At 35.9% G+C, this 17,236-nt stretch overlaps 3 protein-coding genes across 5 annotated transcripts in view; 1 reads left to right on the plus strand and 2 right to left on the minus strand.

The window, feature by feature from the left end:
* Nucleotides 1-1,525, minus strand: part of LOC127160328 (gastrula zinc finger protein XlCGF49.1-like) — a 7,009-nt gene extending 5,484 nt beyond the window's left edge. Inside the window, exon 1 of the mRNA XM_051102979.1 lies at nt 1,323-1,525. Coding sequence (XP_050958936.1) covers nt 1,323-1,407 — 85 coding nt within the window. The 5' untranslated portion in view covers nt 1,408-1,525. The remainder of the gene's footprint in view (nt 1-1,322) is intronic.
* Nucleotides 1,526-5,222: 3,697 nt separating this feature from the next.
* Nucleotides 5,223-8,017, minus strand: LOC127160327 (uncharacterized). Of its 3 annotated transcripts, none has more exons than XM_051102976.1 (3): nt 7,839-8,017; nt 7,613-7,699; nt 5,223-6,629 (listed from the first exon to the last, which is right to left on the minus strand). In XM_051102976.1, exons 1-3 carry the CDS (start codon nt 7,874-7,876, stop codon nt 5,261-5,263), a joined length of 1,494 nt encoding a protein of 497 aa, XP_050958933.1. In that variant the 5' UTR covers nt 7,877-8,017; the 3' UTR covers nt 5,223-5,260. The 3 variants fall into 3 exon arrangements, with proteins under 3 accessions (XP_050958933.1, XP_050958935.1, XP_050958934.1); XM_051102978.1 differs by having other exon boundaries at nt 7,613-7,667; nt 7,839-8,014; XM_051102977.1 differs by having other exon boundaries at nt 7,820-8,013.
* A 2,844-nt stretch (nt 8,018-10,861) lies between these two features.
* Nucleotides 10,862-12,771, plus strand: LOC127160326 (epidermal differentiation-specific protein-like). Its single transcript, XM_051102975.1, has 2 exons — nt 10,862-11,217; nt 12,562-12,771. The coding sequence occupies exons 1-2, from the start codon at nt 10,915-10,917 to the stop codon at nt 12,769-12,771; spliced, it is 513 nt and encodes a 170-aa protein (XP_050958932.1). The 5' UTR covers nt 10,862-10,914.
* The last annotated feature ends 4,465 nt before the right edge of the window (nt 12,772-17,236 follow it).

A 17,236-nucleotide genomic window follows, 5' to 3' on the forward strand; every position in this document is an offset into this window, starting at 1 on the left:
GAACGTAATGGTACTTTTACTTGAGTATATTTTGTCAGTACTCTTTCCACCACTGCTGGGCATCACTGAGAAACATCTAATCTTGTAAACTGTGTGGTAAATACTACCACTCTGTAGTAAACAGAGTATGAGTGATTGCAAACCTTGAAAGTGAAAGTAACCCTTTTGCAGTATGTGCATCAGTGTGTAAACAACAGCCATAGCAAGATTCTCCTGGTCATCAATTCTAATTTAAATTATTTTATTTCTAGTTCTTACTTTTTTAGTACCTTTTATTTTTTACCTGAATCACTTAATTACCATTGTGTATGAAATTTGGTACAGAAATAAACCCGCCTTGCAATGAAGCTAAAACATAAGCAACTACATTATCAAGTTGATATACTATATTCAATATAGTATATTGTTAGTATATATGTCTTACGACAAACATGTCTTCTAATTTCTTCAATTGTTGCATATACCAAGCTGCAGCGGACACATTTGTAAACGACTTGATTTGGACCCATTGTGTGAGCTTCTCTTTAGTACCATGTGGTTTATATACATGTTGCTACTGATTAGGCTGTCATTTTTGACATACCCATTAAACAAAAGAAAATGTATCTCAAACCCCGTTGCACACCGTTTCCAGGAAACATGTTGTTCAACCCGGAAACCGTAGCAAAACTTTTAAAAATCTGCAAATTACACACATTTGAATGGCTGAAATTCCTCAGTACTTAAGCAAACTTCCACTGTATTATACTCAATCATTCACAAACATTCAGTTTAAGTCTAAACTTTTTAAGCCAAACATACACAATCTTATGTTTGATATTTCTGAATTTAATTATTTATGGCAACTTTGGTAATATTGTTCATGAGACCCATACATAGAAACCCTTCAATATGACACCCAAGTGACTGCTCAGCCAAATCCAGCAGAATCTATCAATAGTCAACCTGTCTGTTGAAACCTGGTGTAGAAACTTGGAAAATATGTTAAATAATGCTGAACACATTTATAATTTAAATGCAAGATTGATTCAGTATATATACATCTTTGTTTTCAAGAGCCACGGCTGAATAAAAATATTTTGGTTTTCAATTCAGAAACAGACACAATGCCCAAAATATATTTGAGATGAGTTTTTCAATAAGAAATGTAGTAGGATCTTCTCAGTTTGTTACTATTTGTCTAGTCATGTGAGCTCAATGTCACATAAAACCACTTTAATTAGGACATTTTGACATTCTTCAAAATATCATTCATTTCTGTAGAGCTGGACATTTTGATGAGGATCAAATGAGTGAGTTCAGTTTCGAAAATGAAAACCAACCTGTTTGTTCCTCAGTTTCTTCTTCTTTGACTCTGAATGTTTCTTCAATCTTCATGTCTTCATTCTCCTCTTTAATAAATGCCATCTTTATAATAATGTGTCACGTGAATCTCAGCTGCTTCACCAGGAGTTTTTCTGTGTTTGGACACTTTTTCCTGTTTAACATTAAAATACAAATATATAAATAAATGCAAATTAAATCTGTGTGTGTCATTTAGCCCTAATTTAGTAGTCAGCACACTCATAAGGCGAGTGTGTTTGCAGTTTGTTTGTAAAGGTTTGTCATTACACATGTTTGTTTGTTGTTCTCGTTGCATTTACACAGTTTTGAGCAGCAGGTGTCGTCAGTGTGCGCTGATTTGAGCGACTCAAAACAGTGAATCATTTTGCGATACAATTGATTCATTTGACTCGGAGTTTCGAAAAGCTCCGTCTCTTCATTACTACTTGCCAGTGACCGAATTCGTGTTTAAGATGAACTGATTCACTATATAGGGAGCTAAATGAGATGCACCTTTTTGCATCACTGTGTTACAATAGTTAATATTAATTTCGCGGTTTTATATACACTTTTCTAAACATGTTTTGTTGATTTAAACACTTCACATGATTAAAAGCACACACCTTTCTTCAGCTGAATCACAGACGCAGTTTCATGACGTCACATCACCGGACCAAAATAAAAGTCTTTCCGCTAAAATAATTTACTTTTTCATTTTAAAACCAAAATAATGCAGCATTACTCGAAAGGATGAATTACAGAGGTACCAAAAGCTCAAAGCAATTAATGCAGGTACGATTTCTATTAAATTTCAGCCTTATTTGTTTAAAGTGGATTAAATATTCAGTTGATGATGAGTTTTTTTTTTTTTAATAATATCTTCTAAATATTAATGAAATGTTATTTACATTTTTCCCCAGGTTATCTTCATTAAAAAAAGGCAGTATATAATCTGTGCTAAAAATGTGATTATAAATCTTACATCTAAAATGTGATTTACATTTTTCCAGGTCATCTTTATTAAATGGCAGTATATAATCTGTGCTAAAAAGCTCATACAGCATGTACTATTATGAAAAATTGGTGTCAGGGTACTGGATCATTTGTTCACTGTACATAGACCCTCGTATATGCACAGAAATCAAAGTATACCTTGGGATTTAGCAAACATTATTAGTGGATATACAGTGCATTCAAGAAAGTATTCAGTTGCCCTTTACTTTTTTCAATTTTATGTTGCAGCCTGATAGTTTAAATTGTTTTTTTTTTCCTTATTAATCTACCCTCCCTACCTCATAATGACAAAGTGAAAACAGAATTTTAGAATGTTTTATGTCTGTAAATTTGGAATATAGTGCTATTCAACTATTAATCACAATTAATCACATCCAAAATTAAATTTTTGTTTACACAATATGTGTATACAGTGCATATTTATTATGTAAACACACACACACACACTAGTTTCCATCTTACTCCCCTTTTATTTTTATGATGTATATTACTTAGGTCACTAGATTAATGATTTTAGGGAGTATATACATAATAAATATACACAGTACACACACATATATTATGTAATCAAAAACTTTTCTTTTGGATGTGATTGATCACAATTAATTGTTGCTCAGCACTACTGAAATATCACATTATTAAAGTATATATTCACACCATTTACTCAGTACTTAGTTGAAGCAACTTTGGCAGCAATAGCTTTGATTCTTTTTGGGTATGACGCATTAAGCTTTGCACACCTGGAGTTGGGGATTTTCTGCTATTCGTCTTTGCAAATCCTCTCAAACTTGTTCAAGTTGGATGGGGACCTTCGTTTGACAGCCGTTTTCAGGACTGTCCAGAGATTTTTGATAGGGTCCAAGTCAGGGCTCTGGCTGGGCCACTCTAGGACAAGCACAGAGTCGTCCCGTAGCCACTCCTGTGTTGCCTTGGCTGTATGCTTAGAGTGTCATGAAACCCCCCTGTTTGAGCACTGGTCGTTCTCACCTCAGATTTGAAAAAGACTCAAGAAATGAGCATGTAAAGCTGTGGAAAAGTGGGATTGAAGAGGGTGGGAAGAGATGAGATGAGGGAATAACCATTAAACACAGACCTACAACACACTCATTATACAGACAAATGAATATTAAAATATGAGCAGAAAAAGACAGAAAAAACAATTGTCCTGGTTTGTGATCAAAGTAGTGTCCTTTTTCACAGTCTCTTAATTGTAAGTAATGAAAAAAATCCTGTCGTGGAATATAGGTGTATTGAAGGGTCAGGAACGTGAGGATCCATTTGCAGCTTTATTAAAACAATATCATGGTCAGACAGGCAGTGGTCAACAACAACGTCAGAAACAACAGAGACAATCCAAAGAGTAATCCGTAAACGAGTGTGAGGTCGGGGCAGGTGGCATTCAGAAGAACAAGAGTCCAATAAACAAAGTAATAGGTCCAAAGGCAGGCGGTGGAGAATCAGAGATAGTACAGTTCAGGTCAAACACAGATAATCAAAACACAGGGGCAAACGCTCAGAAATGCAGCAACAGCTAACAAGACTTCACAAAGAGTTGGCGTCCAGAGGTAGCTTAAATAGAGGGGTTAATGAGCGGCACCTGTAGGTGATCAGGCCCAGGTACGGGTGCTATGGGAAATGAAGTCCGCATGGGTTAATACTCTGGAGAGGGTGCCCTCCAGTGGTGATCGGAGGGAGCCACAGAGGCCTGATTCATGACAATAGGATAGCTAGATAGATAGATAAGCTTTAAAATGACTAAACTTATGTTTTCTTTTTGAGCTCTGTGTGAATCTATATATAAATATTTAAATTCAGTTGATTCCTTTGCATAGTCACAGCAGAAGTGTTTATTCCTGCCTTGTAAATGCATTTAACCCTTAAATGCATGACCGTTTTGCCAATCACTATTTCATACACAGATGGATCTTTAAATTTATGACATTTTTAATAAGAACAGCTCTTAATCTACAGCAGAAAAGTGAATTGTGCTTACTCTCTCAAACAGCGCTTTGCTGATGCTCTCCGTGTTCTGTGTGTTTGGCTGTTTGCTGCACACGTCACACATTCAGATGCACACACTCCAGAGTTAATCACAAACTCTGGTTCAAACTCTGAATTGACAGAGAACGTTTACATCGAGCTTTGTGAGCCTGGTGAATCTGATCTAAACCAGGCTGGCTTTATCGGGTTTTGTCAACTCAAATCTTACTCTGTTACTCTGAGTTTGTTCATCTCGCTTTGTGCTACAGGCCACTGGTGAGCCGTTGCCAGAACACAGCAGTGTTAGCCAAAACTCAGCTGCAATTGGCCCGATTACACTGGCATCCAAAAGAAAAGTTTTTGTTTACATAATATATGTGTGTGTACTGTGTATATTTATTATGTATACACTCCCTAAAATCATTAAACTAGTAATTTTATGTTTTTTGTTTGTTTTTTCCAGATCTTTCTATCTAATGGATGAAATAAGCTAACGAATTTACAAATGAATGTTACCAAATGACTAAAAAAAATACAGAGAGCAGCAGTTTTGTTTCTTTTTTGTTTTAGTTGGGTCAAATGTGTTTTCAGCTCCCTCTGGAAGTTGAAAGCGGAAAGATCAAAACATTTGTATTTAGTGCTGTTTACTTGTGGTTTGATCGACCAAAATGCATCTTAATAGCAGGTGTAAACAGGGCCAAGTCCATTTCAAGGTTCTTTATCGTCTTGAACTTCGTCAGCACACCACACAATTTGTACATGTATAGGTTCAGTTTTATAATTTGGTAAACTCATGTTTTGTTGTTGTTGTAACCAGGTTTTTTTTTTCACTCGTTTTCTTAGTAGATGAGGAAACATTGCAAGTTGGTGCATTACATTACAAATGGTAACATATAATAAAAACCTCAGATCAAGCAGTTTATTTGTGAAGAACTCCAAAGAACTACAGAATTAAAAAAACAAGAACAATGCTGATCAAAATAATTGTCATTAAAATTAGACCTTTATAGCTGACTCTTTGCTTTTGCCTAAGCAGGAAAGAAGTGCTGTTTTTCAGCTCTTTATTAAACTCTTCAATAGCATTGTTTCTAGCCTTGTTAATTTCATTTAGAGTCTTCTGAAAATGAGCAGCTGTTTCTCTCATCTGATGAATGAATTTCAAAGTGTTTGATCTGATATTTTTTGCATTTCTTTTGTCTGCTGATTGATTCATTTCAGAGAGCTCCATTGAATTTTGAACAACACAAACAACATCAAGAACAAGGAACAGAGCTGAGATTACACCACTGACCGCCGCTGCTGAACGGGCAGCTTTTGCAGTCTGTGCAGACACACGGACCGATTTAACAGCCCCTGAAGACAAACGTGTGGTTTTGGCAACTTCTGAAGACAAACGGGTGGTTTTGGTGGCATCTGAAGACAAGCGAGCAGTTTTGGCGACTCCTGAAGACAAACGAGCAGTTTTGACAGCTTCTGAAGACAAACGAGCAGTTTTGGCGACTCCTGAAGACAAACGAGCAGTTTTGAAAGCTTCTGAAGACAAACGAGCAGTTTTGGCGACTCCTGAAGACAAACGAGCAGTTTTGACAGCTTCTGAAGACAAACGAGCAGTTTTGGCAGCCTTTGAAGTCAAATGAAAAGTTTTGACAGTCTCTGAAGATGATCTAATTTTTTTGACAGCACCAGAACAGAACTGGAAGCCTTTTACAAAGATGTTTGTTGGACTAAAGATGCTATCAAACTGCTTAGTCCCTTGACTCTTTGGGGGCACTTCAGCTTTAGGGAGTCCTAAAAGGGCTGAAACGCGTCTCACTTTATCCACACCTGCCTGGATCATCCTTGTTGGTATATAATGATTCGTTTCCTGTTGCACCAGCTGTTGAATGTCTTCTGTGCTATTAATAATTGTACTCACATTCTCAAACATTGCATTGATGGTGTTCTGGAAATCACTGGTGATCTTCTCAATAGTCTCACGTAGGTGTTTCTGCTGGGTGTCGTTAATGATGTTGCATATTGTACCTGTTGCTCCTCCAGCTACTCCAACAACACTACCAATAGCAGTAAGAGTTAAAGAAACACCTAATGTGACCGGGGCCAAAGCCAGACCCACTATGGATGCGATTCCTCCAGCTGCTCCCATTGCTGCTCCTGTCAAACTGCCCACTGTGGTGTTTTTGTGTGTGGATTCCAGTTCATCAGTAATGATATTAAGTTTCTTTACTTGACCAGTGAGTGTCTGATGCTTTCTGTTAAAATCTAAGTTCAGTGTGTTTATCTTTCTTTTCAAGTCATCCAAAATGTGAAGTTTCCTGGAATATTAGAAAGTATTTTAAACTTGTTTTGTGCATTTTTAATAGATGCCTGTGTTTTGGATCAACTGGGGATCAGGTCAACTGGTGACTTACTCTTAAATGCTATTAAATTTTACCTGGATTCCCATGTGGCGACAAATTTATTAGATGCAATTTTTATTGTTAGTAGACTATCAGAGTATTTCACATGCTTTAAAGGGGTCATCGGATGCTAAGTTCACTTTTACATGCTGTTTGAACATTAATGTGTGTTGGCAGTGTATGTACAAATATGAAAACCCTAAAATGATAAAAATCCATGCAGTGGTTTTTAATTAATCTGTAAAAATAATATTTCCTTTTTTCAAATCGAGCCATTCTCAGATGCCTGTCGTTGTGACGTCACACTGACAGAGGCCGCTCCCACAATAGTTGATTGACATGAGCGTCTTACCTCAGATCAGTTGTAGCAGTCCAACCTCCATGTTTTGATACCGGAGCAGGGATGTAAGTTAGACAAGAATTGAGCGATTGAGGTGTTGTGTTGCTGAATGTAATAATGAACATAGTGGTCGTCATTTAATCCTGACATCTGAGCTGCTGAAGATGCAGTGGATTACGTTTGTTTGTGAAGGGAATGCGCCTCCCGATCTACATATATCTGTCTATGGTCACGCAAATCATTCACAATCCAGCTTCACTTACAGCAGAAGTGAGTATAAGGTAGCCTTTCCTTATAATGTGCTGGTTAGCAAGTTTAGCATGAGCATAGTTTTTTGGGAGTCTGGGTTTTTTATGCTTTGTGGAATATCACATACAGTGAATCTGCTGAAAAGCCAGTTATTTATACGTATGCGCATGTCCCCACTTGATCCAAAACACACAGAGAGTTCTGGTAAAGTACATTCTGTGACTACATACTTATATACTTATAATCATAATGCAAATATAAATTACGTAATATACATTTATAAAGTTAAGTTAGATCAAGAAATACTTACTGTTTAAATGTCTCATCTAGTTGATTCGCAAACACTGATTTGAAGTGGTCCATCACTGACAGACAAGATATATTTCTGTTTGAGTCTCTGATCAAAGTGAAAATAAACGAACTCTTTTATGAAACAGCAGTATGAATATCCCCTCTAGAAGTATTTACTGGATTCAGATTTTTTTTTTTTTTTTTGCATACATGCATAGCCACTTACCTTAAATAATGTGGCTTACCTTACGTTTAAGTGTATCCACTTTGTTTTCCAGTTCATATGATTATGAAAAGAGAGAGGACAAGGCGGGTGCTAAATAGTTTCATAAACTGCTGTTGTTGGTTAATAATTTACAACAGTTAAACAATATAACTCACTATCATGCTGTTGACCTTTATACATATATCAGGAGAGCTGATATTCAGAACAAAACCCTTCAGAACCTTTTCTGAAGATCCAGGATTTTTATAAAAAATTGCATCTAACAGTTTGCTTGTATATTAAAATATATTAAGTAATATCTCTGAGTTATAAGGGTTTTTAATAATACAAATGTGTCATAATTATTCAACCCTTATTCAACATTGCTGTTTTAAAGTCACTTATTTGTATGGTGAGGAACATAATTGTCTTAAAACTCAATCAAGCCTTTAGAAACTCTGGCAGCCTTATTCCTCAGCATAAAATGTGTAGTACCAATATCATAAAATGTTTGTTCAAAGCAACTGAGAAAAAACTGCAACACTCAGCCAAAGATTTGCAAGATGCCCTGGTGAAAAAAACAGCATATTCTGGTAGGTATGTTTTGATGCTGGGATGCTGGTTAGGTATGCTTTGGTGCTGGTTTAAGCTGGTCCTTTGCTGGTTTATGCTGGTTCTTAACCGATTTATGCTGGTCCTTTGCTGGTTTAAGCTGGTCCTTGACCAGCAACATGACCAGCATAAACCAGCAACATGACCAGCATAATCCAGCATCAAAACATACCTAACCAGCATATGCTGTTTTTTTTACCAGGGTGACCCGATGAATGGAGGAAAAACAAGGAGACGTGGTCACTTTATTATACTGTTTAACATAATTTAAAAGAGAAACTGAAATCAAATGCAGCTGAAACAAATTACACCTTGCTAAAGTATGGAAAACCACAGAGTGGCATGAAGATAAAATTGATTTTTATCTCCTGGTATTTTGGAGCAGTCACATGTCTGTAATAAAACAGCAAACAAGTTCTGACAAAATAAAAACTACTTAACTTTGTACAAACCGTTTACCAACAAAAATAATGTATTATTGTAGTGATATTTCTAGAGTTGAGAGATCTCTTGCACAAATATAGTAGTCAACATTTGAAGTGGATCAAAAAATTCATCAAAGTTGTCCTAAGACAAGAACGGGTTTTGTTTTGGTTTTAGGACAACTTTGATGAAAGGTTTTAATCCACTTCAAATGTTGATTACTATAGTTTAACAGTTAAAACAGTTACATTCTTGCTGGAGTTGTACTGGGTCCTGCAACCTATCCTTCACTGTCAGATGAAGATTCTGTTGTGCTAGGTGCAGAATCTTGCTTAAGGTAGTTGGAAGAAGCACTGGGTGTTGTGAAGACAACAATATATTTATACACAATTACTGATCTTTAAACAAGTAGCAGACAACTGCTACATGCCAATGTCTTTTTTTACATGCTTTAACAAGCACAACCATCAGCATTGATTTATACTTAAAAAAAATTTCAACAGCTTCTTAAATTGGCCTTCTACTTATCAAAATCATGAATACCACCAGCATATGCCAGCAGATAGAAACTGGGCAAAATAAGCAAATTAAATAGTATGCCTACCTTCAAATTCAGACTGACATTCATCTTTCAAACTCTGATTATCCATATGTCCATATGACCCTTGCCTGGGTTTGTTATACATATAATCCTCGCACAGCCTCCAAAATCTTCCTCAACTTTTTTTTTTTGGTAAATGTTTACATTTAATTGAACATGTACATTTATTGTGAAGCACTGTGGTGATATTAGACATGGTTCTTTAATAATTTCTCTTGATTTGAGACCTGCATTAGCCAGTCTCTGTTTTATGATGCTTTGAAGGCAGTGATTTGTGTAAATGTTAGAGGTGCCTGCTGCTTTACATATTTTTGGCAGGACATGTTGCAAGGTAATTCACACCCATAGGCTCTCTTCTATGCAACAGTCCAAAACAAACCCCCAGCTGATATAATCCTGTAAATTATGCTTAGCCTATATGATTTACATGTCACTTAGTCTCATGTAGCCAGACCTTCAGAATGGCGACAGAAGGTCTTGGAGCCTTGGCCTTGGTTTGATGGCAGAAGAGACTAGTACTTTCCTAGAGAGGCAACAGGACAAAGCAAGTTCTTAGTTTATTTCTCTCAAGCGAGTCCTTGTGTTTTTTTCCTTCGTTAAAACTTCTTCATTGCTTCTTGTGACAGGCTTAATCCTTCAGTTCTCAGTTACAGCAATAGCGATGCTTTTATCCATATTAGAGAAGCTGGAACAGAACGTCATCAGTGATACTTCTTTGACGCATATGTGTTTTTTTTGCATGAGGGCGCCCTCTGCTGTCCAGTATGAATGAAACCCATTCTATTTTGAAAGAATAAAAATCGAAAAAAAATAATACCTCTCTCAAAAGAAAATAGTGTAAGTATATTTTTCCTGCGCAACAAAATTTAAATATCTGACTCAATACACGCAACCTTTATTCCTCAAGGTGGCAGATTGATAGACAATAATGATGTGATATTTCACTCATAATTACCACAGGCATAAAACAAACAAATATCATGCAGAAATTATCATAATATTAATTTTGAAGTAATTGAAAATGATAGTGTTGAGAGTATGTTTGAGATTGTGAATATGAGCCAGATGCTGAATGTACTGTGGAAGTGCACTCTGACAGTATCAGTGATGGTAAAATCATCTGCTCAAATTGAACCCTTCTAAGACAGAGTGAAACTGCAATTGATTCATGCGTAAGTAAACTTTCCACATTTAAATGTCTGTTTGTTTTTACCATACAGCTTTGGCATGCTCCTTGTATAAAGCACATCAAACCAGCAAAGTAAACATATGACAGACAGCCAAGGAGCTGTTAGTTTCTCAGCTGCCAGATCCTACATGTACTGTCACAACCTTGACAACGCCCACTTTGGTGTAATTGTGGTTTAAAAAAGGCAGCTCTGCACACCATTTCAGTCACTTTTACAGGCAAAGCCACAAGAAGCTGATAAAGAAGCACTTGCAATCTTCAGCCTCCAATCTGCTCCAGCGATTGTTCAAAATGAGCAAGATTGTTGTTTTTACAGAAGAGGGCTTCAGGGGCAGAACAGCTGAATTCAAGAATAATGTCTGCAACTTAGAAGAAAAGGGCTTCAGCGATGTCATTTCATCTCTTAAAGTTATTGGCGCACCATGGGTAGCATATTACGACAAGAATTTTGCTGGAAAGCAACGGGTGTTTCAAGAAGGAGAGTATGCTACTCTTGATGACAAGGGAATGTTTTCTTCCCTCAAGATCATCACAGATGACCTGGACAACCCTGAAATCCAGCTGTTTGAGGACGTGAACTATCAAGGAAGAAGCGTGACCATATCCCTTACCAAAAAGAAGTATACTTCAAGTTTATTTTATTAAGTATACTTAAGTAAAGTTCAAGTCTAATTGTAAGTATACTTTATATAGTAAGTATACAAATATCAGCATACTAGTAGTATACTTTTCAGTGCACTACTTTAATACTCCTTGGGACTAAATTGGCCCACTTTCTAGTATATAAAAGTATACTTTTAAGTATACTTTAAGTATAACAGTAGTAAACATTGAGTACACAACTAGTTTACATCTATGTTTTCAGTTTGTACTGCAAGTATACTAAAAGTGAACTAATAGGTATACTGATAGTTTACTAATTAAATACTTTTTATGCATTTTAGTACACTTTGAAGTATAGTCTCAGTGAACTACTAGATTAGTAGTTTTATACTGCAGGTATACTCATAAGTTTTCTTTAAGTGAACTTTATTACATACTTTAAGTATACTACTATGTCCCTGTTTAGGTATTAATTTGTATATATTTTGTTGTATGAATATCTGAACATGCAAAACATTATGAATAACTTAATCTACTATGTAGACAACATTGTCTTTGTTTGTAAAGCATTTAACAAGATTAAGATATCCAGGCAGTAGATGTAAGGGGTTGAAAGTATCTAGGCCTCAAAACTAGATACACAAACCTCAAGAATGGTGGCAATCGGCAAATATTAAAAAGATGAGATCTGTATGTCACAGTACAACAAATAACTAACAATAATGACAAAACAACAACAACAAAAAGTTTTAATGAAGTCAGCAAACAAAAACAATAATCCTATAACAGTAACTGGATAATTTATTCATGCTGCAATGCATGCTGGGAACTTACAAAGCCTTAAAATTTCAACAATATGAAATTCTTTGCTCAGACAACTGTGTTTGACTAGTTAGGACAACAATTGCGTAATTTTATTGGTCGACAAGGGTGTTTAGTTTTTTTTTAAGAAAATGGCATTTTTTTAGTATTTGAGACAAAATGTTTCGTAAAATGGAAAATATGTATTTGCATTTTTTACAGTGTAGAAGGATCTGTTTTGGTTTCTTCTTCACTTGTGTTTTGGAAACTCTGTACAGAAGATGTGTAATAGCATCTCTCATGTATAACAATGAAAACACAGATTCTCAGAGCACAAGTATGTCTCAAATACATTTAGACTTTTTGTAAGTATAAATCAAGTATACTTAAATGTCATTTTAACTATATTTCTGAGAAGTATATAAAGCACATTTCTGAGAAGTACATAAGAAGTAGACTGAAAGTATACTTACCTATTTTTAGTTTAAAAGAAGTATACTAATAGCACACTTGAATAAACTTCTTTTTCCTAAGGGATGCCAAGAAACCTGTCTTCACGACATTACTTTCAGTGATGTTGCTTCCTCCCACAAAGTGAAAGGTGGTGTCTGGGTGCTCTATGAGCACGTCAATCGTCAGGGTGCCCAGCTTGTGTCTTTCCCTGGGGATGAAGTTCCCAGCTATTTCCCGCTCTCCTTCAATGATGTGGCCAGCCATGTGCATCCCTTGCTGCCGAAGCCATAGACAGCATCATTGAAATGATGCTCTCTGCATCTGAATATAAACTGGAAGCCTTTTGGAAAGAGCGAGGCAGGTGGTGGGGAAAGACTGATCTTGACAAGAAACAATGACTGTGACTGCAATAAGTCCAAGAAACTTCATGCAATTCAACTCAACCTCAACAACTATGGATACCTGTCTGAAGACATACAGTGCATGTTAATTTGACAAATATTCTGTAACAATGATGAAAATGTTTATTGAACAATTTAAGTTGCTTTGGCTTTCCATATATAGTGATCAGTAGCAGTAAATATATCCAATAAAGCACAGCTTTGGAATTTTATTTTCCCTGTTTGACAAGATTGAAATTGCAAAAAGATTTTGTTTATATTATGCAAGAGACAACGAATGCTGTTTTAGTCTGTCAACTCAGAAAATTAATCTTAAATATAACACACTCTGTTTTGTGAATTCTCATTTGCCTTTGTATTACATGTATTATAATATAGTCAAAGTTATACAAGTATTCAGGAGGTGCTTTTATTGAAAGCAGTTTACATGGCATTGAAGATGCATTTTATCAGTTCGGTCATTGCCTAGGAATCAAACCCATGATCTTGATGGTGCTCATGCCATTCTCATGCCATGTTATATGGCACATCTGATCTCACATACAGGTGGAGAGAAAGGACAGTTCACCCATAAATTTAAATTAAATGTAATTTTTAAGACAGCTTTAGGTAGCTTGATGCAGATACTGCAGAAAAATTAGTTCACTTTAGTGTATATTTTGTTTTTCAATACTTTACATTGAAAAGAAAATAGGCACTCAATGTAAGGCCTACACAGACACTTACGTAAGCAGATTTATCAGCAAGTAGTTCATTGTAAGACTGAAAACATAATTTTGCATAAATCATGAATAATAATAATAAGAAGAAAAAAATTAGAGCTACTTGGTGAACTTTGTGAGATTTTCAGAGAGCTGAAGAAAGTAAAGGTCTACTGGATGTTCCAAGGAAAGGAAAAAGATAAATGCAGGCTTTGTGTTAAGTGACTAACAAGAAAAAATTGAATTGAAGTATATTAGTCTGTTTGAACAAATTATGTAACATGGATGGGTAACAATTTAATCAGAAAATTCAGTGAGTTTCTTTGTTTTCACATTGATTATTTTACTTACACGGCTGGAAGCCAGACACAAGGTAGCAATGTAGAGTGTGAAATTTCAGATAATAAAAACCTAGGATTTAATATGCACTGAAACTTATTTTTATAATTAACAAAATTCACATAATGAATAAGTACATCATGAATCCATGTTCAAACCATGTTTTTGTCTCTTCCCGAATCGATGCACTGAGTCTATGATAAGTGTTTATATTCAGACTATTTTAGACCTGTCAGGCCAATCTCATAAACAGGGAGAAGTAGCTGTGGTTACAACATTCTTCTGCAAGGTACATGCAGTTTTATTGATGAACTGCTAGACTGCCAAAAGTTGCATAGGGTACCTTTAATTGATAACCCCAGGCAATATTATGCTATGAGCAGTGTGAAACATGAAACCAGATAACCTAAATTCCATTTAGCTTGGTTTTAGAATGACTCAAGCCCTTCTGTATAAAATGAATTAACTTTGTCCTTACATACACTTTTACAGTTCAAAGCATACACAAATAAGATATTTCACTACGGTGAGTTTTATTTGTAGCATTTCATTTCTTTCTATTTACACCAGACCAAACTCATGGTACCCCAATCAGGGTCAGTCATTTTCTGAAGAAGACAATGAAAAGACGTTAACACACTGTACAAGTTCCACTGTCCCCACCATCGCCACCATGTCCACAAACATCACCAGCCCCAATCTCTTACCGATCACTTCCGGCGCTTGTGTATACTACGCCAGAGCGCGTACACGTCATGCACCAGATGTTGTGCATGCGCTCAGGACAGTAGGACATAGTGGTGAATCAGACGTAAAAAATGATATAAATACTGTTCAGTTTCTCACACAAACTATTTGTTTCGTGTCTTGGGACATCAGTGTATCGTCACGAGTTACAGGGTTTAATTTGGTTTTGTTTGTGTATGTTTTTTTTACTCTCAAAGATTTGGTAGCCATTGACTGCCATTGTATGACTGACAGACTGCAACGGCTTGAGTTAAAAATCTTCGTTTGTGTTCTACTGAAGAAACAAAGTCACCTACATCTTGGATGCCCTGGGGGTAAGGAGACAAACATCAAATTTTCATTTTTGGGTGAACTATCCCTTTAAGGGTGCTTGTTAAAAGCTTAACTCCTTTAAATTTGACTATTAGAACTTTTTACTGATATTAACAATCACACAAAATCACACCTATTTGCTTACTTCTGCCCACCTACTAACCAACTTGCTTACTATGATGTAGTGGTTTACTTTTACTTACTAACTATACTGATTTACAGGTCAGCCCTGTTAATGACTGCCTGCAGTCATTCTATGACTCTGATGGAATGATGTGTTTTTCTGTTTACTGTTTCTTCAGGTTCTGGCATGCAAAAGAAGAATCAAAGGAGGCCCTGGAGTGATAACCATAAACCATTTGCATGTTTGTGATAATAGGATAACTGTAATATCATAATTAATTTGGAGCTCATTATGTGACTTTTTTTTTATACAGCAGGAATGCAAAACTGATTGTATTCAGAACTGCGAAAAAGGTGAGAAGAAAAAAAAGATTTTTAAATTTGTGTTTATTTGTGTACCCCCTCACCTGTTTTTCTGTTTCTTGTCTAGAGCATAATATTTCAGTAACACGATACTGATTAGAGAGTTTTGATTTACATGGCTTATTGTAGGCTGTATAATAACTGGAAGCTATAATCTTTTAATTCTCTACATCAGTGGGTCTCAACTAAACTCTTTTAATTTTGCATTTTTAGTTTAATTTTAGTTTTTAGTTAATTTTTAGAAATAATAAAAATTATTAATTAAAAATGTAGGATCAAACTGCCTTCAAAAAAAAAAAAAAAAATTCACGAAGCATGTGTTATCCCCACATTGACTTTGGGTCACAGTGAGATTCAGTTCTGTATTGGTGACAGTTATGGGTGACAGTTGAGTTGCCAAGGCAACCATAGTGACTCTTTAGACAACAAAGAGGATCACTGTCTTTCATTTACTGTTAAGGTTAGTGAAATGTCTTATATTTCATAACAGTTTGCTAATTAACATGTTTTTGTGTATAACTATTGTGATTTTATTAATTTTATTTATTGTGATTTCATTGAATGTCATGGTGTTAAAATGTGTTACTGGTACAGTAATGTACAGTGTATCATACACTACTGATGTAACATTATCTTACCTGCTATATTTGTAATTTGGAGGAAAACATTGAGGACTTCCAAAGTTTTGAAGAGGAGTTGCCTAGCAGTGATGTGGTGGACATTACTAACTGCAGAGAGTTTAAAACAGATTTACTCCAAAACCTCAAGTGAAATCTGTTTGTTCATTTTAAAATTAAGAGAAAAGCACTGTATTGCTGCCACAGTTCAGTCGAGTATTGTGGAGAACCTGCAAGTCATCTTCCAAGAGTCACTCACTATGCTGAGATTCTGAGATTTTATCTTCAGCAGCAACATCAGATTCACACTGATGCTGATGACGATTTGTCCGAACTACTTAATCAGCAAAATATGTTTGATGAATGTCTTCGCCGGATCAGCAGTGAATGGATGCTTGAACAGTATTGTGAAGATGACCTTGGATACATTGCACCTGTGCAAATTCCACTTGATCAAACAGAAAGACATGGTGCACATTTCCAGTACACACCGCTCAAGGTTCTACTAAGCAAGATTGCTCAAAATGATGATGTGTGGGCAATGCTTAATCAAGAGGAAACACCAAAAGATCAGGATGTTATGAAAGACGACACCGATGGAGAACAGTTCAAAAGCTGTGAACTTTCTTGTTTATCCAATCTGCGTCTACATTTCTACATCGATGAATTTGAGATTGTTAACCCTTTAGGTTCCGAAAGGGGAAAGCATAAACTGACAGCTGTATATTTCAAACTTGGTAACATTGATAAGAAATATACTTCAAAACTTGAGAATATCTACCTTTCAGAGAGAGAGTGCTGTTTCTCATCTCTTAACTATGCTCCTCAAGTGATAACTCACTTGTTTCCACCCGATGTGATGCAAGATGTTTTGGAGGGAGTTATTTCTAATGTTCTCTAGCTCAGCTGAACTTTGAAATCGAGAATTTTCCATATTCTGTAAATCACAAGACATCTAAACCACAAATCTCAGAGAGAATGTTGCAAAGCAGAGGTCAACTCTCCGGTAAAGTGTCTGAAACCTGGACATTGTTTCGACTGCTACCACTAATGGTCGGATCTTATGTACCTCCAAACAAGTATTGGAACTGCTACATGTTACTACGAGAGGTGGTGGATGTGATCATGGCGCCAGTGGTAAGAAGATCATGGA

The sequence above is a fragment of the Labeo rohita genome, unplaced genomic scaffold (genome assembly GCF_022985175.1).
Source record: "Labeo rohita strain BAU-BD-2019 unplaced genomic scaffold, IGBB_LRoh.1.0 scaffold_327, whole genome shotgun sequence".
In the NCBI taxonomy this organism is placed as follows: Eukaryota; Metazoa; Chordata; class Actinopteri; order Cypriniformes; family Cyprinidae; genus Labeo; species Labeo rohita.

Excerpts from the sequence above, each read along its gene's own strand:
- LOC127160327 (XM_051102976.1), bottom strand. The coding sequence starts at position 7,876 with ATGAACTGGAAAACAAAGTGGATACACTTAAACGTAAG. Across the intron at positions 7,700-7,838 it reads TGGATACACTTAAACGTAAG|AGACTCAAACAGAAATATAT; the intron begins GTAAGCCACATT and ends CACTTTGATCAG. Across the intron at positions 6,630-7,612 it reads CTAGATGAGACATTTAAACA|GAAACTTCACATTTTGGATG; the intron begins GTAAGTATTTCT and ends CTAATATTCCAG.
- LOC127160326 (XM_051102975.1), top strand. The coding sequence starts at position 10,915 with ATGAGCAAGATTGTTGTTTTTACAGAAGAGGGCTTCAGGGGCAGAACA. Across the intron at positions 11,218-12,561 it reads TGAACTATCAAGGAAGAAGC|GGATGCCAAGAAACCTGTCT; the intron begins GTGACCATATCC and ends CTTTTTCCTAAG.